At 50.5% G+C, this 20,344-nt stretch overlaps 1 protein-coding gene across 7 annotated transcripts in view; it reads left to right on the forward strand.

Moving 5' to 3' along the window:
• Window positions 1–20,344, forward strand: part of MTMR14 (myotubularin related protein 14) — a 55,356-nt gene that overhangs the window by 12,442 nt on the left and 22,570 nt on the right. For 3 of the 7 annotated variants that reach the window (XM_073350792.1, XM_073350788.1, XM_073350791.1), the window contains 11 exons: window positions 3,512–3,620; window positions 5,327–5,402; window positions 6,501–6,561; window positions 8,013–8,135; window positions 8,845–8,918; window positions 13,198–13,268; window positions 14,428–14,502; window positions 17,595–17,661; window positions 18,851–18,936; window positions 19,389–19,465; window positions 19,755–19,791. In XM_073350792.1, coding sequence (XP_073206893.1) covers window positions 3,512–3,620; window positions 5,327–5,402; window positions 6,501–6,561; window positions 8,013–8,135; window positions 8,845–8,918; window positions 13,198–13,268; window positions 14,428–14,502; window positions 17,595–17,661; window positions 18,851–18,936; window positions 19,389–19,465; window positions 19,755–19,791 — 856 coding nt within the window. Of the gene's footprint in view, window positions 1–3,511; window positions 3,621–5,326; window positions 5,403–6,500; window positions 6,562–8,012; window positions 8,136–8,844; window positions 8,957–13,197; window positions 13,269–14,427; window positions 14,503–14,532; window positions 16,403–17,594; window positions 17,662–18,850; window positions 18,937–19,388; window positions 19,466–19,754; window positions 19,792–20,344 lie in introns of those variants that run through there. The other 4 variants (XM_073350787.1, XM_073350789.1, XM_073350793.1 and 1 more) reach the window with 4 other exon arrangements.

A 20,344-nucleotide genomic window follows, 5' to 3' on the forward strand; every position in this document is an offset into this window, starting at 1 on the left:
AAACCATTAAAGAATGGCAACTACTTGGGTTTTTTTAATTCTTTAAAATCCTCTGCATATCAAAATTCTTTGTAAGTGGAGAGCTGAAATAAAGTTGTCTATGAGAAGAATATGAAAAATGTTAAATACCAACCACAAACTCTACCCATGGATCATTTTGAGTCATCCAGAACCCATTGAGGAGTAGCTTCATATTCTTATAAACCCTAAACTCTCATGTGGGTGTAAGTGACAGAGGTTTAGCTTGTGGTCGATGTATCTTCAGGGCTAAAACTTTTGGGATTTCAGTTTCGCTTTAACTGGATAGCTGAGTGCAGCCTGGACAGTGGAGATGCTTCTCTAGATGCGTCATTAATCTAATTACCTAGCACTCTAATTTCCAGCCAGTTTTAGACTGTTGATAAGTCTAATTATGCTAAAATGTACATGCACAAGTCATCAACATTAAAGTCCAGTGAGCATTCAGGCTTGAGTTCTCTCTTTTTTGATCTGTGTATATAAATGCAGCCTGAACAGTGGGTGTGAGGGTTTGGGTTTTTCTGAGGAAAAAACAGTGTGAAAATAGTGGATTTTTTACCAGGCATGGTCATATCATTTACTAGTGCCTTAAACTAGTGAACTGCGATGCTGCTGCAGCCAGTCTATAGCAGGCTATTCTGATAGCCATGTAAGAAACCGACATGTCCAAACATGCCCAGGCAGGTATATTACATCTGGGTCCGACCATTTTCTCAATGCCCTACTGAAAGGGATTGTGTGTGGTCTCTGCCCAAAGCTAAGAACTAGCCGACTGTAATGGTTAGTGTAAGGTGTTTGTATGGAGAGCAATTGTGGAGTTGTGTAACATGTAGGATATTCTGTTCCAAGTCTGCCAGAAGAGAAACCTGTCACCTGTGGAGGGGCATTCTGAGAGCTGACCCAATCAGCCTGGATACGTCTACACTGGAATAAAAGACCTGTGGCCCGGCCGCGGTTGGCACGGGTCAGATCGCTCGGGCTCATGGGGCCTGGAGTGCGGGGCTAAACGTTCAGGCTTGGCCTGGAGCGCAGCCTTTGGTACCCTGCCCCCTCATGGGGTCCCAGAGCTCGGGCTGCAGCCCAAATCCAAAAAGCTACACTGCAATTTTACAATTTTAATTTTACAACATTACATACTGTGTGAGGCCTGGTCAGCTGACCCAGGCCAGCCGTAGCCATGCCAAGGATCTCCTGTCCCATGAGAACAGTGACCGTCCCATGAGAACAATGATTGTCCCTGGAGACAGCCTCTCTGTACTAGATGCAGGCTGGAGATTTACAAAGGCAAACTACAGCCAGGAGAGTTTTGGGAAGAGGGGGGCCCTGGTCTAAGAAACAATAGCTTGTGAGTGTCTAAGCGCAGAAGAAATGGCCCACATGGTTATCCGTTACAGGAGGAGACTCTATGAGCAGGGGTGGAGGGGTGACATGAAAAGTGGGTCCCACCTTGAGCTGGACAGGTGCTGCAAAGACCACCCTTGGGTGAGAAATACCTTCTGAGACGGGTTAGTAACTTGGTAATAATTATAGGCTAGAGATTGCAGTTTGTTTTTTCTGTAATCTTGTGTTCCAAATCCTTATACTCATTTATATTGGAATCTCTAGGTCAAGCGCTATCACATACCCATCCGTTTGGTTTCACTACAGACTTGTCTAAGGGCCTTGTGCTAAGGAGAGGGTTGCACGGAGGTGAAACCAGTGAGCTGGGAGGCTTCCTTCCATGGAGGCAGTGGATCGGTGCACTTTGCAGGTGTCCAGAATAGGGGATTGGGCTCTCAAGTGTAACAAGGTGGGGTGTGTAAATTACTAGCCTGAACGGGGAAAGAGCGGAGCTCCAGGGGACAGAAGCAGAACACCTGTGTCACTAGCAGCCAGTGGCAGGGGAGTGTTTCCTTTGGTGGACTTCCAGCCCTTCACGGCCACCTGCTCACAGCGGGAGGATCTGCCCCAGACACGTCAGGTAAACCCGAAACAGTGTCACGCTGTGACCCAGGGACCTCTTTGGCATTGGGCCCAGGAGTGCCTGAGGGTTACAGAGATCCCCTGGGATTGGTGTCTACCTGCTAGTCCCCCAGGGAATGTCATGGAAGGTCTCCAACAAAAGCCTGTGTCTCACTGGTCAGCGAAATCATTGCGAGAGGTGTGTGCACTTAATGTGTAAGAAGATATATGTATATACGGGAAATTATGTCCTTAGGGCCTTGTAATTCTAGGCAGGTCACTCAAAGGTAGCGTGCTTTGAGACAAACGTTGCTAGACAGGAGGGGTAGATGTTATTGCCCTAGCTAAGCACTGAGTACTGTGTGTTGTGTTACAGTAGACCTTTGTTAGCATCCTAAGTCAAATGCTAATGGCGATCTTGTGGAGATTTCAGAAGGAAGTTAACAGGGAGAGGTAAACAGCGGGACATGGGGGAGGGAATTCTGTTTTCAGGTGAAGGTCAGATGTTTGATCTGGTATTTCTCGGGGTGGAAAACACACATCCTGGCATCCTTCACCAAGGAAATAAACTGACAGTGGGTTTGCTTCATGAAAAGGGGATCTCAGCCAGGCTTGTCTGAAAATGCTGCAAAGAACTTTGGGTGAGAAATTTTTTTGGACAGGAGGAGAACTTGTTAGGTGAGTTTAAACCATAGAAAGTGTGGTATGAGTTTATCTGTTTAACCTTTTGTTTCCAATACAAAAGAACCTCCGAGTTTAACACAGTACTGTACTGTATTTGCTTTTTTTGGGTCTCTACTTCTGGTTCCAAATGAGGTGTGTGGTTGACTGCTCAGTTCATAACTCTGGTGTTTGTAACTCTGAGGTTCTTCTGTATTTGTTTTCTATTTCATGAATCTCTGTTCTTTGCTAAATAAACTTATACTTTCTTTCTCTAAACACACACCACTTAGATTTGTTTAAAGTGGAGCTGTAATCTAAGGTGGGCTAATAAGCTGTTGCGTCCTGTTTCTTTGAGAAAGCGGTTCTGGTAATTTGTGTGTCTGGTGGAGCAGGGGTTGGGCTCTCCGGGGCTGTTTGGAGGACTTGGAGTACATCTATCGCTTACCTGTAGAGGGGCAGCAGAGCTGAGGCTGGTGGTGACGGAGGAGTGTTTGTGCTTCTGTGCCTAGGGTTGTCAGGGACCCGACCCCTGGCAGGTGCAGACAAGATGCTCTCACTCTCAGGGCAGGTGGTAGCAAAGTGCCTCACAGCCTTGCATATACCCCCAGGAGCATCGCATGTGACAACAGACTTTCTGCACACCTGATCCTGCTGCAGTGAGTGTCTTCAAGAGCAAACCAGGCCGGTGCTTTTCAGCAGCAAGAGATTGACTTGGGTGGTGGGAGCACATCCATCTGATTACAAGCCAAGCAGTTCCTCAAAGAGTCCCCTGGCTCCTTGACTTCATAGCCAGCCTTTCAGCTAAAGGGATGTGGGTGCTGAGATTGTAGCCAAAATGTGACCACCATGATGATATGAGATAATGGGGACTCTTCTCTCTGTTTGATAGGTTTGAGAGCACTGTGCAGGTCAGCAAACTGCAGGACCTCATCAGCCGCAGTAAGATGGCCAGATGTAGAGGACGATTTGTCTGCCCAGTCATTCTGTACAAGGGAAAGGTAAAGCTGCATAAGCACATTTGTCTTGTTTGCTTTAGCTTCAGGAATGTCCTTTCTCCTGGCATTCTGAACAGTGTTTACTGGAGCTATGCAGAGGCAGGTCTTTATGGGCCATCAGCTCTCCTGCCCCCTCCGTGTCTATTCCTGGGCACAGACTAAAGAGTCTGATAAGGTGCCTTGGAGCAGTGATGGAGATGATCACTGCTTGGTGCTCCAGGCCCCAAACAGGTGGGATTTGTGCTAGGATCCTGGAAGCTGGGGTTAGGGGGGAAGCACTGCTCTTGGATGGAGCTCTTACACTCACTCTGAGAACAGCATTGGAGATAACATTGTACTGCTTCATCAAGCAACCACTCTAGTGTGCCAGGGTGCCAAACAAAGCCTCATCTGGCATCTCACTGATTGCCAGATTCTTCCTGAAGAGCTAGGGAAATTTCAGGGGAGGGGGTTGAGAGGGAGGATTACCCTTCTCTGTAGCCCTGTCTTTGCTGGAAACGTTCTCTCAAATAGTTTTATTCTGGAGGTGTGCCTCAGAGGTTGTTCCTGACCAGATTAAGTAGCTTGCTGTATATGCAAAATCACACGACATAATCACACCAGTTTCAGTTACTTTGGTAATTTATTTCAAAATACCTGCCAGCAAGTATGTCTGAAACAATGAAGTGAGCTGTAGCTCACGAAAGCTTATGCTCAGATAAATTGGTTCGTCTCTAAGGTGGCACAAGTCCTCCTGTTCTTTGTGTGGATACAGACGAACACGGTCGCTCCTCTGAGACCTGTCACAATACAGACGCACACAAAAACTCTCCCAGGAGAAGAGAGTTAAAGAAACCCCTATGACAACCCAGTTCCTGTTTCTTTGCCACCTTCCTCTTTTCCCCCCCCCCAACCCACCCAGAGCCCAGCTGAGGCTCCCCCAGCCCAGACACTGCCCTCTCCTTCCCTCAGGGCATGCTGGGAAGTGCAGCTGCCAGGATCACACTAGCTCTCTCCCTCTCTCCCCCCCCCCCCCCCACCCACCCACCCACACAGTGTCTTCTGTGTAAGAGCTGGGCTCTGCCAGATCCAGCAGCCCGTAGTGGTGGCTAGCAGCATTGCAGCCCATTTCTGTGCGGGGAAAGGAAATTCTGCGCGCACAACGTTAATTTCTGGCAAATTCTGCATTGCGCGGTGTCACAGAATTCCCCCAGGAGTAGCACATGCACCTACAGTGGAAGGACATGTGTGGCACACTCGAAGAACTATGTTAACGGTCTTCTGGCTCATTATGTCTTACCCGAAATACCAGTGGCTAGGATACTGTCATGTGGACTTTGCTGGCCCTTAAGAACGAGTGAATCGATGTCATCAATTGGTGGGGGGTGGGGGGGAGGGTAGTGAGGTAACGATTGGGAAGATCAGGTTCAGCCAGTATGTTATCAGAACTCCAACATGACTAATTTAGTGAGACTGAGGAAAATACAGGCACTAGAGGTCAGAAATGTGGTAAGAAATAACCCTGAAATTCATCTGGAAAATACACAAGCTAATGAAAAATAATCCAGACCATAGAGACTCAGTTCCAGGGAGAAACCTGGGAAGTGAGAATGATGAGATAGAGGGCTCTCAGTGGACAGAAACAAGGCATGGGCTTTCAGTGTAAATGGGCAGAAGGCCTTCAGAGGAATACAATTTTTATAAGTAGTTAATAACGACATTTTCTCCAGCATGTTTGTAGGTCAGCGACCCTGGCTGGATGGGGAGAACTGTATGGACGTACTGGGTACAACTACATTTTCTCGGGTAAGTGCGGAAGCATATATACTTGAGTGGCTATTCAGTGCCTGAAAATCAGTGTGAATATAGCACCTGGGCATATTTGGGGGTGGGTGTGTGGGCCAGTATGTAATAATCTCTGTCTGGTATGGTACCACCCTGGAATATGGTGTCTGTTTCTGGGCTCCTGATTTCCAGAAAGGTATTGACACAGTTGAGAGTTCAATGAATAGTAGCAAAAAATGTTTGGGTGATGGAGAGGGTGACTTATGGAGATCAAAAAGGAGGACTTGTGGCACCTTAGAGACTAACAAGTTTATTTGAGCGTAAGCTTTCGTGAGCTACAGCTCACTTCGTCGGATGCATTCAGTGGAAAATACAGTGGGGAGATTTATATACACAGAGAACATGATGAATGCTTCCGATGAAGTGAGCTGTAGCTCACAAAAGCTTATGCTCAAATAAATTGGTTAGTCTCTAAGGTGCCACAAGTCCTCCTTTTCTTTTTGTGAATACAGACTAACACGGCTGCTACTCTGAAACCTGTCATTATGGAGATCAGTATATCTAGCTTGGTTAAAGGGTGGCTGGCGGGGAGCATTGATCTGCAAATATTTGAAGGGTGTTGTCACTAAAAGGGTGAAAAACTTGGTGTACTACATGGAATGGAACTAGGAATAAGGGCATAAAATCTAGGTTTAGGATTGCAACTCTGGTAATGGTAACATGTATTAGTCTGTGAGTCTCAAGGGAAGTGGCAGGAGCCCATAACCTGGATCTTCTAAAACTAGACTGGACAAAACACTAGTGAGCGTGGGTAATTTTTCTGCCGTAGCTGCCAGAGAATGGTTCTGTGATCTAATGGCATCTTTCCGCTCTGGATTCCATCCTGGAACAAACCTGCCTGGGTTGTCCAAACCCTTTCTTGCTCTCATGAAACTGATGGGCTGGGTGTGTGGGACAATGGGGTTGTTTCTCGCTGGAGATGGTCACAGCTGAGAACTCTTTTAAGTGAGGTGACAAAGCCAACTTGTAACCCACTTGGATGGGAAGTGGGAGAGAAGCTGGAGTTGTTACACAAGCCTTGGCCACTAATGCATGGTCCCTGCTGTGGCTTCCCTGCAGGGGGCTCTGATGATCCTTGGGCTGATACCGAAGACCTTTCAGAAGAAGACTCTGCGTTCAGGTCTGTACGTGGTATTTGGGTGGAGGGAGAGGAGTTAAGAGCTGATTGGCTAGTTCAGTCTCTGAATTTCCAACTCCTTCATGTCTAAACTGAACTGTGGGTGCAGTGTGGGGTCACTGCAGGCTGTGGGCTCTTGTTTGCCTTGCTCATAAAGACGGGCCCTTCAGAACGTCTCGGGGGTAGGTACAAAAACTAAAACCGAATGTGCTAGCACTCTGGGGCCAACTAGCTCCCTAAAGCCACCCCGTCTCCCACTGGAGGCTGAGAGAGGGAGGGACTGGGGCAGGCAGATCCAAGTCATTAAAGAGGCTCCTAAATTACGCAGAAGTGGTACTTCTGGGTCTACGAGATGTATAATCCATACCGAGGAGAAATGGTTCTGGACCTCTGCTTAGAGAGGAACAGGCTGCATATGTGACTGCAGCATGGTGATGGTTTGGGGCAGGAAGAAGGACACTGAAAGTAGCACCGTTCTGCCTGCCTGCCAAACTGCAGCTGATGTACCTGGAAGGGAAATCCTGCCGAATTGAGACTCGGTGGGTGGGAGAGCCATGTGGGGTCAGCAATGCAGAAAGACCTATGGGTGTTGGCGAACAGAACTAGACAGGTTCACAGCACAATATGGCAACAAAGTCAGTGTGACTCTGAGCTGTATAAACGAGGCATCACATTCACACTGTTGGACTTGAAGCAGGAATGAATTCAAGTAAGTCCTAGGTCTGTGCTGAGCAGGTCAGACCAGGCTATCAGGAGTCCCATCTGCCTGTAACATCTGTGAATCACACCAGGAAGTGGCTAGCCCCTTTCTTTCCAGCTCTTGTTAGGCTATGGCTAGAGGACTCCATTCACTTCTCCACACTGGGGTTCTGACGCTTGCATGTTATAGTTATGTGGAACAGGCTGCTTGTAGCAGCCTCGGAAAAGGGCAGGAATGCACGCTCTGCCTCTGCAGATGGGATAGCTCCAGGGGGTAAACTGGCTTTCGGTCATCCAGGAGGTTCCGCTTTTTGAGCGTGTCCAAGTCCATGGGGGGAAAGGCCTCCAGCCCTTCAGGAACTGAGGCCTGCTTTTCTTGCGTGGTGCTGTGCACTTTCTCTCAAGGATAAGTACATCACAGAAAGTCACACCGGTTCTGATGGCTCTTCTGAGATTCTGCCTAATTACTTGTTATAAAATTAGCCCTTTAGCCCCTCTGAGTTCTCCGTGAGCAGCTGGGCAGTCGTTGTGGGAATGAATGGCACCAGCCTGCTTCTTGGTTGCAGGGTTCTGCTGAAGGGGTGCGAAGGCGTTCCTGTGGCGTAGGGTAGGAGAGCTCTGGGCAGGGCAGCTTGAGTGCCGCTGGTGGAGTGCTACTTCAGCAAGTAGAATCCAGGCTCTCTGCAGCCCGGGAAGGAAACTGAATCTGTCTGACTGGCCCTGAGAATCTTGCCTTCTCTTGTACCTTGTTGCAGAAATGCAGACTCCCAGCTGTTTGACAAGGTCAGAGGACATGACATCAAGCTGCTTCGATACCTGTCTGTCAGATATATCTGTGACCTGATGGTGGAGAACAAGAAAGTGAAGTTTGGCTTAAAGTGAGTATGGCGTCCTTTGCCCATATGTGGGCTTTGGAATGGAGCTGCTGTTTAGATTGTGCAGACCAGCGACTAAAGCAAGCACAAAAGTCTGACTTCCCCAAAGTGCATTCCAGAAGGAGTTCCTAGATCCCTCACGGCAGGGCCTTCTAGAGATGTTATCCAGACTATTCAGCAAGTTCCTTAAAGTGAAACCCCAGTGGTATACAAGGCCATACATCAAGGTCCTCTCTTCCGTACCCAAGTCAAGCATACCAGTACCTTTGTGAAGACCATGGTAGCTGCTTAACTTTGTCATCTTCTGCAGTCACAATAGGTTCCTGTTTGTCCTATGGCTTCTCTGAGTAGGGAGTGAGTGGGTGGATGTTCTGATCCATGGGGCACAATCCCCCATGGCATCACAGCAGTGATGTGACTTCCTCCTATGGGGCTAGTTGGTGCAATGATCAGGAGACTCATTTTTGAGTGGGGGCGTCCTTCCAGTCTGTGGGTGGATGAGTGACTGGGAATGCCTCCCCTGGGATTCAGCTGAGCTGAGCATGTAACTGTCCGTGAGCTGAACTCTTACTCCACAACCCACAACTGGAGTCAGGGCTCTTCTGTCATGTAGCACTGTAGGAGGAATTGCTTGGCTAGGCAGATTCTTCTAATAGGCCAGATGGAGTGCTCTCCTGCACTAAATACATGCACCGTTCTCTTCTCTTCTCAGTGTGACGTCTTCCGAGAAAGTGGACAAAGCTCAGCGCTATGCCGATTTTACCCTCCTCTCCATCCCATATCCAGGTATAGGACTGATGTCCAGAGGGACTCCCAAGGGCCAGGTGACAATCTGCTGGTGGGGATTGGGAATTGTCTCTGTGTGTGGTGAGGCAACTGGGAGTTGCTGGATGTTTCTCTTTTTTTCTCTGGAGGGGGAACTCCTCTCCTGAGGGCAGCAGGGGAGGAACTAGAGGATTCAGCCAGCACCAATCTGCATTGAGCCCTCCTTGTGGTGGCAGAAGGGTCTCCAGTGCAGGGAGGAGGTCCCAGAGCTGTAGCTGGGTTCAGAAGCTTCCTCTACATATCCAGCCAGGGTATTGCAGCCCCACCCCAGGCTGCATGCTTGGGAATTTGCCATGGAAGCCGCCTTTTGTCGCAAAAACATTTTAAAGATGTTTCTAGTCTTTGTCATTCTGAAGAGAACTGCCATGCTGTGTCTGCAGTGCCGTGCCCCGAGACTGCCAACTGGTGTGAACTGCTCCGATTGGCCGTGCTGGTTGTGTTAGCTCTGGAGCACAGTGAGGGCCCTTGTCAGTTACTGGTTAATGCTAATCACCTAAACACAAACGGAGGGGCTCAGCCTGCCCATTGGTGCTGGATTCAGTTACATGGCTGAGTGTACAGAGAGTGAGATGGCTGCTTTCCAGGAGGAAGGGAGGGATTCTTGGGGTTCAAGGCTCCATCCCCCTGCTCCTGCCCACAAAGGGGGGGGGGTGAAAGGGAGATTCATTCCCCCTATTGCAAAGCCTCAGCTGCCCCAGCTGCTGCTCCAAACCCAAACTGTCTCTCCCGCTCCTCTCCCTTGCCAGACCTCCCAGCGTGTCCCCCGATGTCCTACAGTGAAGGTGCAGATTGAGACAAAGACCAGGGACAAAAGAAAACTGGGGGGGGGGGGGGGGGCTGCATTAATATAAGTTATGTAAACTAAGCTATGTACTGAGTTTGCTGTGCCACATAGTCAAGGTGCCAAGAAGTGAAGCCAATGTCGCTGGCTTCTGGGATTAGCTCCAAAAACATCTGTCTGCCACTTCTACGCAATTTGAGTACCTGTGTGTGCGACAGAGTTTAGGCTCAGCCATAATGTCCCCATGGCCAGGCCCAGTGGCTAATTCTGTGAAGGTTTTAGACAGAAGAGGGAGAATTGTACAGGAGGCTGTGAAAATGAAATGCTGCTGTGTTGTGGGGCTTGGCACACCCCATTTATAATAGTCACAGCAACATCAAAGTGCTCCTTCCTCTCCTCGTGCCCTTGCAGCTGCTGCCCTTAACAGCTCCTCGCTTCCATGCTTGAGCTTAATGTAACTAGAGTACCAGCCTCACCTCTTTCAGGGTACTGCCTGATCACAGTAGTGGTGTGGAAGGAGAGTAATGCTGTGTATTGCGTTAAGCCAGGTGCATATACACACAAGCTGAGCAACATGGCGAATGGGTGGTAGAACTCTGTGCAAATACTCAAATTTAGGTTGCATCACGAGTTGCATTGTAAGAATTTCAGGTTCTTAGCCTGGCTTGCTCTGATCTGGAGTTTCCAGAATGTAGTGAGAACGTGTATTTAAGGAGAGGGGTCTGTAGATGTGCTTATGCTCCCACAATTCAAATGGCTTCCTCTCATTCGCAGACATCTGATGTGCGCATCACTGCGGTACTTAAGTGTTAGTTCTCACGGCCATCACTCTGAATTGGCTCTCTGGACTTCTTTTGTTTAATGTTTGAAAAGCCCCCTTAACAACTCAACAAAGTGTCTAGGAGCCTCTTACTGGGGTGGGGGCATTGGGTAAGCCATCATTTAAGGCAGATATAAGTTTACTTTTTTTTTTTTTTTAAATAGAAATGTCTTGTCTTTTCTGGTTCCTTGAATGAGAGCTCTCTGGGGCAGAGACCATCTTGTGTGCAGTGCCTAACACAGTGGGGCCATGATCCCTGATTGGTTTCTACTCACTACTGCTGTACAAACAGTGGTTCAGAAGAGCTCCTGCCTGGGGCAGTGTGGTCTGCTGGAGTCTGCAGACAGCTGTTAATGCTGCTATGCAGAGCTTTGCCCAGCAGCAGCAGGAGGTTGAAGTGACTCTCTCTGCTTGGTTCTGAGAATTCTGGGAGGTAGTGACCTGTGCAGATGGTAGCAGAGTAGTAAGGTAGTTCACAGGAGAAGAGGACCCAAAAAACATAGGCTATAGGAGGTGTGGGCTAGTGGGTTTCCCCAGTCCACGAGGCTCTGGGGAAAGAGAGAGAGAGGTCTCTTTCCCTCCCAACAGTCAATGTGTATCAAGGGTTTACACTGCCCAAACATGGGGTTGTCTGAAACTGGTTGGGCTTCCCCCAGCATTGCCTCTAGACCTGCTCGTGTGGGTGGGGACTCGGTGCCCCACTTCCCTGTGACGAGCTGGCTAACAGTCACTGGTGTGCTCCTCAAGTCCTATTGGAAACACTTACCACGGTGCTCCTGTGAACACGGCACATGTTCTGGTGTGATCTGAGGGGAGGTGTGGGGCTCTGGTGCTCAGTGGCAGAGGACCTCTTTCCTAGTGTGCCAGGGCCCTTCAGTCCTGGCCTTCCCCCAGGGCTCTGCTGAGGCACCTGCTGGGATCATAGAATCATAGAATATCAGGGTTGGAAGGGACCCCTGAAGGTCATCTAGTCCAACCCCCTGCTCGAAGCAGGACCAATTCCCAGTTAAATCATCCCAGCCAGGGCTTTGTCAAGCCTGACCTTAAAAACCTCTAAGGAAGGAGATTCTACCACCTCCCTAGGTAACGCATTCCAGTGTTTCACCACCCTCTTAGTGAAAAAGATTTTCCTAATATCCAACCTAAACCTCCCCCACTGCAACTTGAGACCATTACTCCTCGTTCTGTCATCTGCTACCATTGAGAACAGTCTAGAGCCATCCTCTTTGGACCCCCCTTTCAGGTAGTTGAAAGCAGCTATCAAATCCCCCCTCATTCTTCTCTTCTGCAGGCTAAACAATCCCAACTCCCTCAGCCTCTCCTCATAAGTCATGTGTTCTAGACCCCCTAATCATTTTTGTTGCCCTTCGCTGGACTCTCTCCAATTTATCCACATCCTTCTTGTAGTGTGGGGCCCAAAACTGGACCTAGTACTCCAGTTGAGGTCTCACCAATGTCGAATAGAGGGGAACGATCACATCCCTCGATCTGCTCGCTATGCCCCTACTTATACATCCCAAAATGCCATTGGCCTTCTTGGCAACAAGGGCACACTGCTGACTCATATCCAGCTTCTCGTCCACTGTCACCCCTAGGTCCTTTTCCGCAGAACTGCTGCCTAGCCATTCGGTCCCTAGTCTGTAGCAGTGCATTGGATTCTTCCATCCTAAGTGCAGGACCCTGCACTTATCCTTATTGAACCTCATCAGATTTCTTTTGGCCCAATCCTCCAATTTGTCTAGGTCCCTCTGTATCCTATCCCTGCCCTCCAGCGTATCTACCACTCCTCCTAGTTTAGTATCATCCGCAAATTTGCTGAGAGTGCAATCCACACCATCCTCCAGATCATTTATGAAGATATTGAACAAAACCGGCCCCAGGACCGACCCTTGGGGCACTCCACTTGATACCGGCTGCCAACTAGACATGGAGCCGTTGATCACTACCCGTTGAGCCCGACAATCTAGCCAGCTTTCTACCCACCTTATAGTGCATTCATCCAGCCCATACTTCCTTAACTTGCTGACAAGAATACTGTGGGAGACCGTGTCCAAAGCTTTGCTAAAGTCAAGAAACAATACATCCACTGCTTTCCCTTCATCCACAGAACCAGTAATCTCATCATAGAAGGCAATAAGATTAGGCAGGCATGACCTTCCCTTGGTGAATCCATGCTGGCTGTTCCTGATCACTTTCCTCTCATGCAAGTGCTTCAGGATTGATTCTTTGAGGACCTGCTCCATGATTTTTCCAGGGACTGAGGTGAGGCTGACTGGCCTGTAGTTCCCTGGATCCTCCTTCTTCCCTGTTTTTCCTGATATCCTGATACAGCCTTGTGCTGGTCCTGGGAGCTGGGGCTCACTCTGTGAAATGTGCCGTTTGGGAAGGGAGGAATATCAGGGTCTCTCAAGCTCCAGACGTGCTCAGTCTTTGGTGTTTGCTTTCTCCGAGTCAGTACTTTGGATCATTGCTGCATGCTGGGCTGATTGCTGCTCTTTAACTCCTACAGACATACTGTTGCTGATTCACGTGGTGCTCTGGGGCCTCTGGCTCCTGAGCTAAGACTACCAGTCCCAAAGGGGCTTTTGCTGCTAGTGATCAGTTGTCTGCACTGTCATTCATTACCTCTTCTCTTGCAGGCTGTGAATTTTTTAAGGAGTACAAAGACCGGGATTACAGAGCTGAGGGTCTCATATTTAACTGGAAGCAGGTACCAAGATCTTTCTGACTGGGTAGCTCTCGGGTCTGTTATGTCTGGCAATTGAATTTGGACTTTCAAAATAGCAGGTGAAGTCTGTGCTTCCTCCCTGGCACGGGAAGGGAATCAGCAGCCCTCAAACCAAACAAATGGAGGGCATCTCTGAACGCTGACTCCTTAAAGAGCAGCTCAGGCCAATGATCCAGCCTCCTATGGCAAGTGTGGTGTTCTGGTGTCCTGGTATCCAGCAACATGATGTCATCATGTAATAGATGTCCTCTGTATTTACTTTGTCTGTCCTTCATGGGAGGATGGGACAGGCCTTGGGGACCCTTGAACTCACCTGGCTGTAGGCTGTACTGTAATGCTTCTCTCTCTCGTGAGGCAGACAGAGCTTAACAGAAGTGATGTAGTCTGTTCTGGATGCTGGCCGTGCAAGGAGAATGGGAAAGAATGCCTTGCAGCTACCGGTCCTGGTGTCTCCAATTTTGGAGAAGCATGCTGCCGAGCAAGGGGAATGTGGGCGTGAGAGCGTGAGGGAAGCTGTGTGTTGGGGTCTGGTAATAACCCAAGTCATAAGAATTTCTGGGGTGGTGGGCAGCGGGCAGCACGTTGTGATGTGTGGAGTATCTGTGGGAGCTCCTCTGTACTGTATGGGGAAGGAATATGCTGCTCTCTTCAGGGGAATGGTCTCTCAAAGCTGAAATATTTCCAGTCTCCAAGCGCTGTGCAAGGGCATCACTTCTTTGTTCACAGAGTGCTGAGCGACACTGCAGACAGCTGGTTTCAGCTCTCAAGCAGCCTGTGTTCTTGGGTGGGTGTGGCTCTGGGACAGCTCTGCAATGGAGAACTCTTGGAAATGGCTGGCGACTGCTTTGTCCCCAGCTTTCTCCTCTCCTGATCGGGGAAACAATCATGGTGCACGCCAGTCATTCCAGCAGGTTATAATTGTTCACCTCACTGCATATATCCCCATCCAGAAACAGTCGTGCACTGGTAGAATCCAGAACAGGAGCAGTGATCAAATCACTCCGCAGTTTGTGCTACTGGGCCCCCTTCTGCTAGAAGCATTGTTCATCTCTTGCTGTTTTGCTGTCTGTAACTAACTAGTTACTTCCCAATGCCTTCTCTTCAGCAGTACTCTGTGATTGACTGAGGTGTCTCTTTGCAGGATTACGTAGATGCTCCATTAAGTATCCCAGTGTCTCTGACCCGGTCTTTGAACATTGACTGGCGCGAGTACCAGGTGAGGAGTGGGGCACTCGCTGGTGAATTCAGAGTAAGGCCATTCTGGTTCTCTGGTCTGTCCTCTTGCATGACACAGGTTGTGCAGCATCACCCAGTGAGTCTAGGTGGCAGGTTTACCTGCATGCCCTGCTAGGATGGCTCCCCGGCAGCAGAGGCCTGCGAGCAGGAACATGCCTGTCATGCAAGCACTCAGATCATGAGGCTGTCGCTCCTTGTATCTAACAGCAGGGAACTGCACGTACAGAATGAGCCCCCCTCATCACTTCAGGTGAGGCAGTTCCATCCAAAAGGCCACTGCCAAATCCTTTCCTGCCTTTGCTTCCAAGCACGGCCCTCCAGGCCTCCTGCCCCCTCAGTGTTGCTTCACTGGGGTCCTCGCATCTGCTCTTGCTCTTACTTTCAAAGTGTGTGTGCTTGCGTGGCCTCCTTCTGTGTCCCCGCCACTCTTCCAGTGACGCCAGCCTCCACTTCCTTTTCTTTTCTCTCCTGAGCATCTCCATGCTGTCCTGTGTGCATGGAGTCACCTTGTGGAATCATCCCTCCACCTTTGTCTGGTCCAATCACTCCAATACCCCCTTGCAGCATTGCCTAGAAAAGCAGCTGACTTACACCCACAAGCCAGAAATGTCACTAACGTGGGGCATTCCTGGCCTCAGCCATTTTGCTTGCATGCATAGGTACCGTTGCAAATTAAACTGGGCAGTGGGGAGACAGCAAAATGGCTGCCTGTTTTCTAGATGGGTTCAAAATCTCCAGAGAAATAGGCAGTTCTGTTCTAATATGCCCCATTTTGTTACGGGCCCTCACATACGGCTAACAAGGCCCTTTTTAGATTTGAAAACTACATCCCTTGGTTTCAGAGTAGCCAAATAGTAGCTGCAGTAAATTACCCAATCCTAGCTATACAGACCTAGCTTGTGTAGGCTCACAGGGTTGGTTTGTGCAGTTGTGCATGTGAAAGGAACTTGAGACCTGGGTTCTCCAGATGGGCCCACAGAAAAGGTGTTCCCGTTTGACTGATTGCTGAAGCAATGACCCCTCCTGCTCCATAGAGTCCTCAAGGTGCGATTGTTCAGTGTGGTGATGACCTGCAAAGGTGGTGTACATACAGGTGATTGTAAAATACATGCCACGCTATCACGTCTCTGGCATAGCTGGCATTTCATCCTGTTATATTGATGCATCACCAGCAAAAAGCAAAATCTGGGCCAAAAGCTCTGTAAATGCCGAGTATTGCGCACACACCCTACCACGCTCGCTAGACACTGCCAGAAGGAGCATGCCTTTCATGGCACTTCTGGACAGATTTCATTTACTACTGAAAGATTATTAGCCAGGGCTTCTTTCTTTCTGCCCTTCACAGAGCCAGGTGAGTCAGTGCTCTTGGTTCAGACTGGCAGGGGTTCTGTAGTCAGTTCAGACTGGAACGTGGACGACTCTTCACCTGACCAGTGTGCTCCCCTCATTCACTGCTGCAGCAGCAGCAGCCCAGGTTACTGCTGAGGCTCCCACGGCTTCCTTGACGCTGGCGTTTCCATGCTGCATTAGAGCACAGGGATACTACAGGCTGTTCCACTTTGCTTCCTGACCTTCCAGAGCTCCCTCAGCCTCTCCGGTTTTCCATGGCAAGCTGTAGTGTGGAAGCGCCTGGCACGCTCCATCCTCCACTGCTCACCCTGGAGTACTAAGAGGCTCTCTCAGCCCCTCAGAGTTGGTGCCATTATTTGTCAAAGGATCAGCAACGAAAATATTAAAATACCAACATAAGCAACATGAATCAAAAGTAACCAGCAGTCTCAGAGCAGAGCCAGTGGGAGCACAGATGCCCTGGAGCACGGCTGGCTCTATTCATCAGAATACCGGGCAGGCGGATGACCTCTAGGAATTGCTCACCCCAGGTACCCTGACAAGACTGGGGGGAGAGCAGATGAAAGGCCCAGCCTAAAATGTTGGGAGGACATGTGCCCCTGCCGTCTAGGCATATGGTGTGTCCCTTTCTCCACTCATCTGTTTCTGAGAGTGCTGGCTTTGCAGAGCTGGGCACGTGTCTTTGGACGTCTGACCATCACCGGGTGCTTTCGGGTGCTGCTGCAGCATTCTGACTTGCTGCTGCTGAAGCAGGGCTGAGAGGAGCCGCCTTTCATTTGATGGCAGGGGGAGATTAGACGGCTCAGTTGCCTGCACCATCCGTGCATTCCCCCAGTGCAGCCTTGCTGGGGTGGGGAGTGCAGGCTGCCGCAGAGGCAGAGCCTCTTGCAGTCAGTCACCACTTGGTGGCCAAATGCCGATGGGCTGTGATCGTGCTAATAGGGCACTGGAAGGGTTTTGTTTAGGGAGGTAAAATATCTGCTTCCTGTGTCCCTTTAACATTTGAGCTCTCTGGATTTAGCCACCCTCCTGTGCTCCTGCTGGGAATGCTGTGGTTCCTGCGGTCTGTTACCTGTCTGCGGAGCAAGGGGAGGGGGTCACTTAAGCTTGTCTGAGACTTGCAGGCAGAGCACTCCAGTCGCAGGGCAGGCTCTCCTCACCACGGCATGCCTGAACCAGCACGCTCTGCAGCTGGAACACCACCGCTCAGTCACCTTTCCCCATACGCATTTGGGGCTTTGGCAGAAGTGGGTTGGCACCCAGCAGGGAGTTCATTGGCTCTGTGTCGTTGTTCTGAACATACTGTGGCTCAGGGAGAGCTCAGCAGAATGTCTGTATTTCCTATGCAGCTTGGCTCGCCCTGCTGTTGTGATGGCAAAATGGGTTCTGTGTCCTCCCTTTAGTCAAAAGAACCTGTTCTCGGCGGTTTGACCAGCCTCTTGGGGAAGTCCTGTGAGCAGCAGAATTGTTTTCATAGCCCAGCCCCTGGTCCCAATCTTTGTCTTGTCTGCAGGGCCTCCTGGATGGCACGGCTGGCATCTTGGCACGCCAGTGGGAGGCTGGGTAGGGAGTGGGAGGACTGGCCCCTTGGACATTGCCATGGGATTGTCTTAGCCCTAGCGCCCTCTTCCTGCACTCGGCCACGGAGAGAGCAGAGCAGGCTCCCTATGCTGCAGGGCAGTGGTTAATTGTATGAAGGGCCTCACCTCCTGTTCTCCACAGAGCTGGGACCTGGTGCAACAGACACAGAACTACCTGAAGCTGCTGATCTCACTCATCAATGGGGACGGTGAGATTTGTTCCTTCTCTGCACTCCCAGCTGGCTCTGTGGCCAGAGCTTATGGGCCTTCTCCAGGGCATTTAACGCTGCTATTGGCCAGGCCTTGTAGAGAATCTGACTCTTTCTCTTCCTGCCCCTTGTGGGGTGTTGTCCTGGACTTCAGTACTCAAAGGGGAGTCCTGTTACCCAGGAAAATCCCAACCCCTGGACGAGGCTTCTCCTCCCCCACTGGATGGGTGGCTGATTATGTAAAAATTAGATTGTCAAAGGCCAGGGTCCCATTTTCCCCCAGCTCTGAACCTCCCTGGTGTGATGAGATGGGCTCCAAGTCACTTCAGTGCTTTTGCAAGCTGTGCACTAGGACTAAGGTTTGTAGATGCTGAAGGGAAAACCCTGCTGTTCCTGTATTGCTGGGGCTGTTTCTCTGGGTGTGGCCTTAGAAGGGGCTCCAAAAGGGGGGGGTCTCCTTTTATCTGTTTTCGTTTTCATTTTCATTTGCTTCTTGCCAAGCCCCTCAGCTGTGGGCTGGTGGCATGTAGATCTAGGGCAGTGTCAGACACTGCACCCAGCACGCACAGAGTTAGAGCCATCCAATCTCTGCCAATGCCTAGGAGGAGCCAGGGGTGACTTAGCAGCCAAGTTGTGTGCTCCTGCCACATGGCACGTGCCTGTGAACGGTCTGTACAATGGAGGTGGTGGTGGTCTGTTCTTGGCCGCTCTGCTCTGTGGAGATGTCATCACATCTCGGGGGTGAAAGGGGACCTGCTGCTCCTGGAGCTGAGGTCTAGCTCATTCAGACTGGGGAAAGGATGGAAATGTTCTCCTCAAGCAGACTTGGTGCTTTGACTGGTGAGGGGCTAGAGGCGGTGTAACTGGGCAACTCGAGGCTGTGGGCAGGCTGTTGGTCCCCTGTCATGGGGATTCCTTACTCCTAGCAGTTGGGGAGACTAGGATCTCAACAGCTTGGCATGGCATGCTGAATCAGGGACCTTCCAAGTTCTTCATTCTGGAGACAGCCCTCTCCCAAGATGATGTTCTAGGTAGTAAGACCAGCTGTGCTTCTGCTTCCCTCCCCTGCAAACAGCCCTCGGTGCTGCATGGGGGTGGTGTGCAGTGAATCACAGATACGGTGCAAGTAATGCTCCGTTCTCCTTACAAAGCTCTCTCTCTCTCCCTCTCCTTCCCACCCCTGGAGCAGATGACAGCGGGCTCCTGGTACACTGTATATCCGGCTGGGACCGAACCCCTCTCTTCGTCGCCCTCCTGCGCCTCTCCTTGTGGGCTGTGAGTACGGAATGGACTTGTTGTGCCTTGGGGAGTGACCGCGTGGGGTGGCGGAGCAGCCGTGTGACCCAAAGAGGGTGAAGAGCAGTCACTGTTCCTAGCTACCAAGGCAGTGTCTGGAGAGGGGTGTAGGAATGGGCTCTGGAGGCACGGCCTGGCGTGCTGGCGTGTACGGAGGCCCAGTATTCCCAGGGGGCAAGGTAAGGCATCTACAGCTCTGCATTAGGGCTGCATCTGCACTTGCAGCCTGACGAGAAATTGCTTTGGACGTGAGATGCCATGTAATGGAGATGGGGGCTGGTCCGCACGTGGAGTGGGGCAGAGCCAGCTGGATGTCCCCCGTGTGGTGCTGGGAGGCACTCTCCTTGGCGATTCCCAGTGCGGCTTGCACCCTCAGTCCCAGTTCGAGTGGCTGCTGCATCCCTGAGGCTTCCCTCCTCTTTCCTTTCCAGGATGGGCTTATCCATGCCTCACTGGAGCCTGCGGAGATTCTTTACCTGACAGTGGCCTATGACTGGTTCCTTTTTGGGTAGGTTCACTGAGGGGTGCAGACACTGCCCAGGGGTAGGCAGGCTCTCAGAGGGGCCCTCTCATGGTCTGGTTAGTGGGTGACCTGCTTGGGTTGAGGGGATGGTTTTCCTTAGGGGACTTGGCACATCTGCTTTGAGCTGCTTGCCGCCTTGCTTGGTGGGAGGGGCTCGTGCAGGTTCTGCCTGACGCTTAAGGCCGCTGGCTGTCCCTGACCGCTCATGGCCTGGTCCATCACTGCTCGTTCTCATTCCTACTTTGTGATCTCCTTTCCCTTGCTCTCTTTCCAGGCACATGTTGGTTGATCGGCTCAGTAAAGGAGAAGAGGTGAGTGGCCCTGCAGGAGGCAGTAGGTGAGCAGGGTCTGAACGCAGTACTCTACCCACTAGGCAGCAGGCTCAAGGTAGCAGCAGGCTCAAGGTAGCAGCAGTCTTTGCAGCTCAACATCTTATTGACCTTGGTGGTATTAGGACTGTCTGCTCCTTACTTCCATGAAAGAACGCTGTCCCAGGGCCCAAGGACTATATGTGGGTGGGTTAGATCTTGTAATCCCGACATGTCCTGTTAGTAAGGGCCTTCCTTACCTCATCTCGGACAAAAGTGCCTGGAGACATAACGGTTTGGTTCAGCTCTGAGAAGGGACGTTTCAGGCTTCTGAATTCGGAGTGCTGAAACATAGTTAGTTGAGAAGTTGTTCACAAACTGGGTGGCTAAACCACGTGCCTCTCTTCCGGGTGCTCTGGCACCGGGGGGGGTTCATAGCTGCTATTTAGCTGTCGGCTGATGCACCACAATCCTGACTTGTGATCCTTGCCGATAAGCTGTCCTGTTGCTGTCATTCTGGCAAGAGACATTTGTGCCGGGTGGCGGGAGCCATGTG

Source organism: Lepidochelys kempii, chromosome 7 (assembly GCF_965140265.1).
Source record: "Lepidochelys kempii isolate rLepKem1 chromosome 7, rLepKem1.hap2, whole genome shotgun sequence".
Classification (NCBI taxonomy): Eukaryota; Metazoa; Chordata; order Testudines; family Cheloniidae; genus Lepidochelys; species Lepidochelys kempii.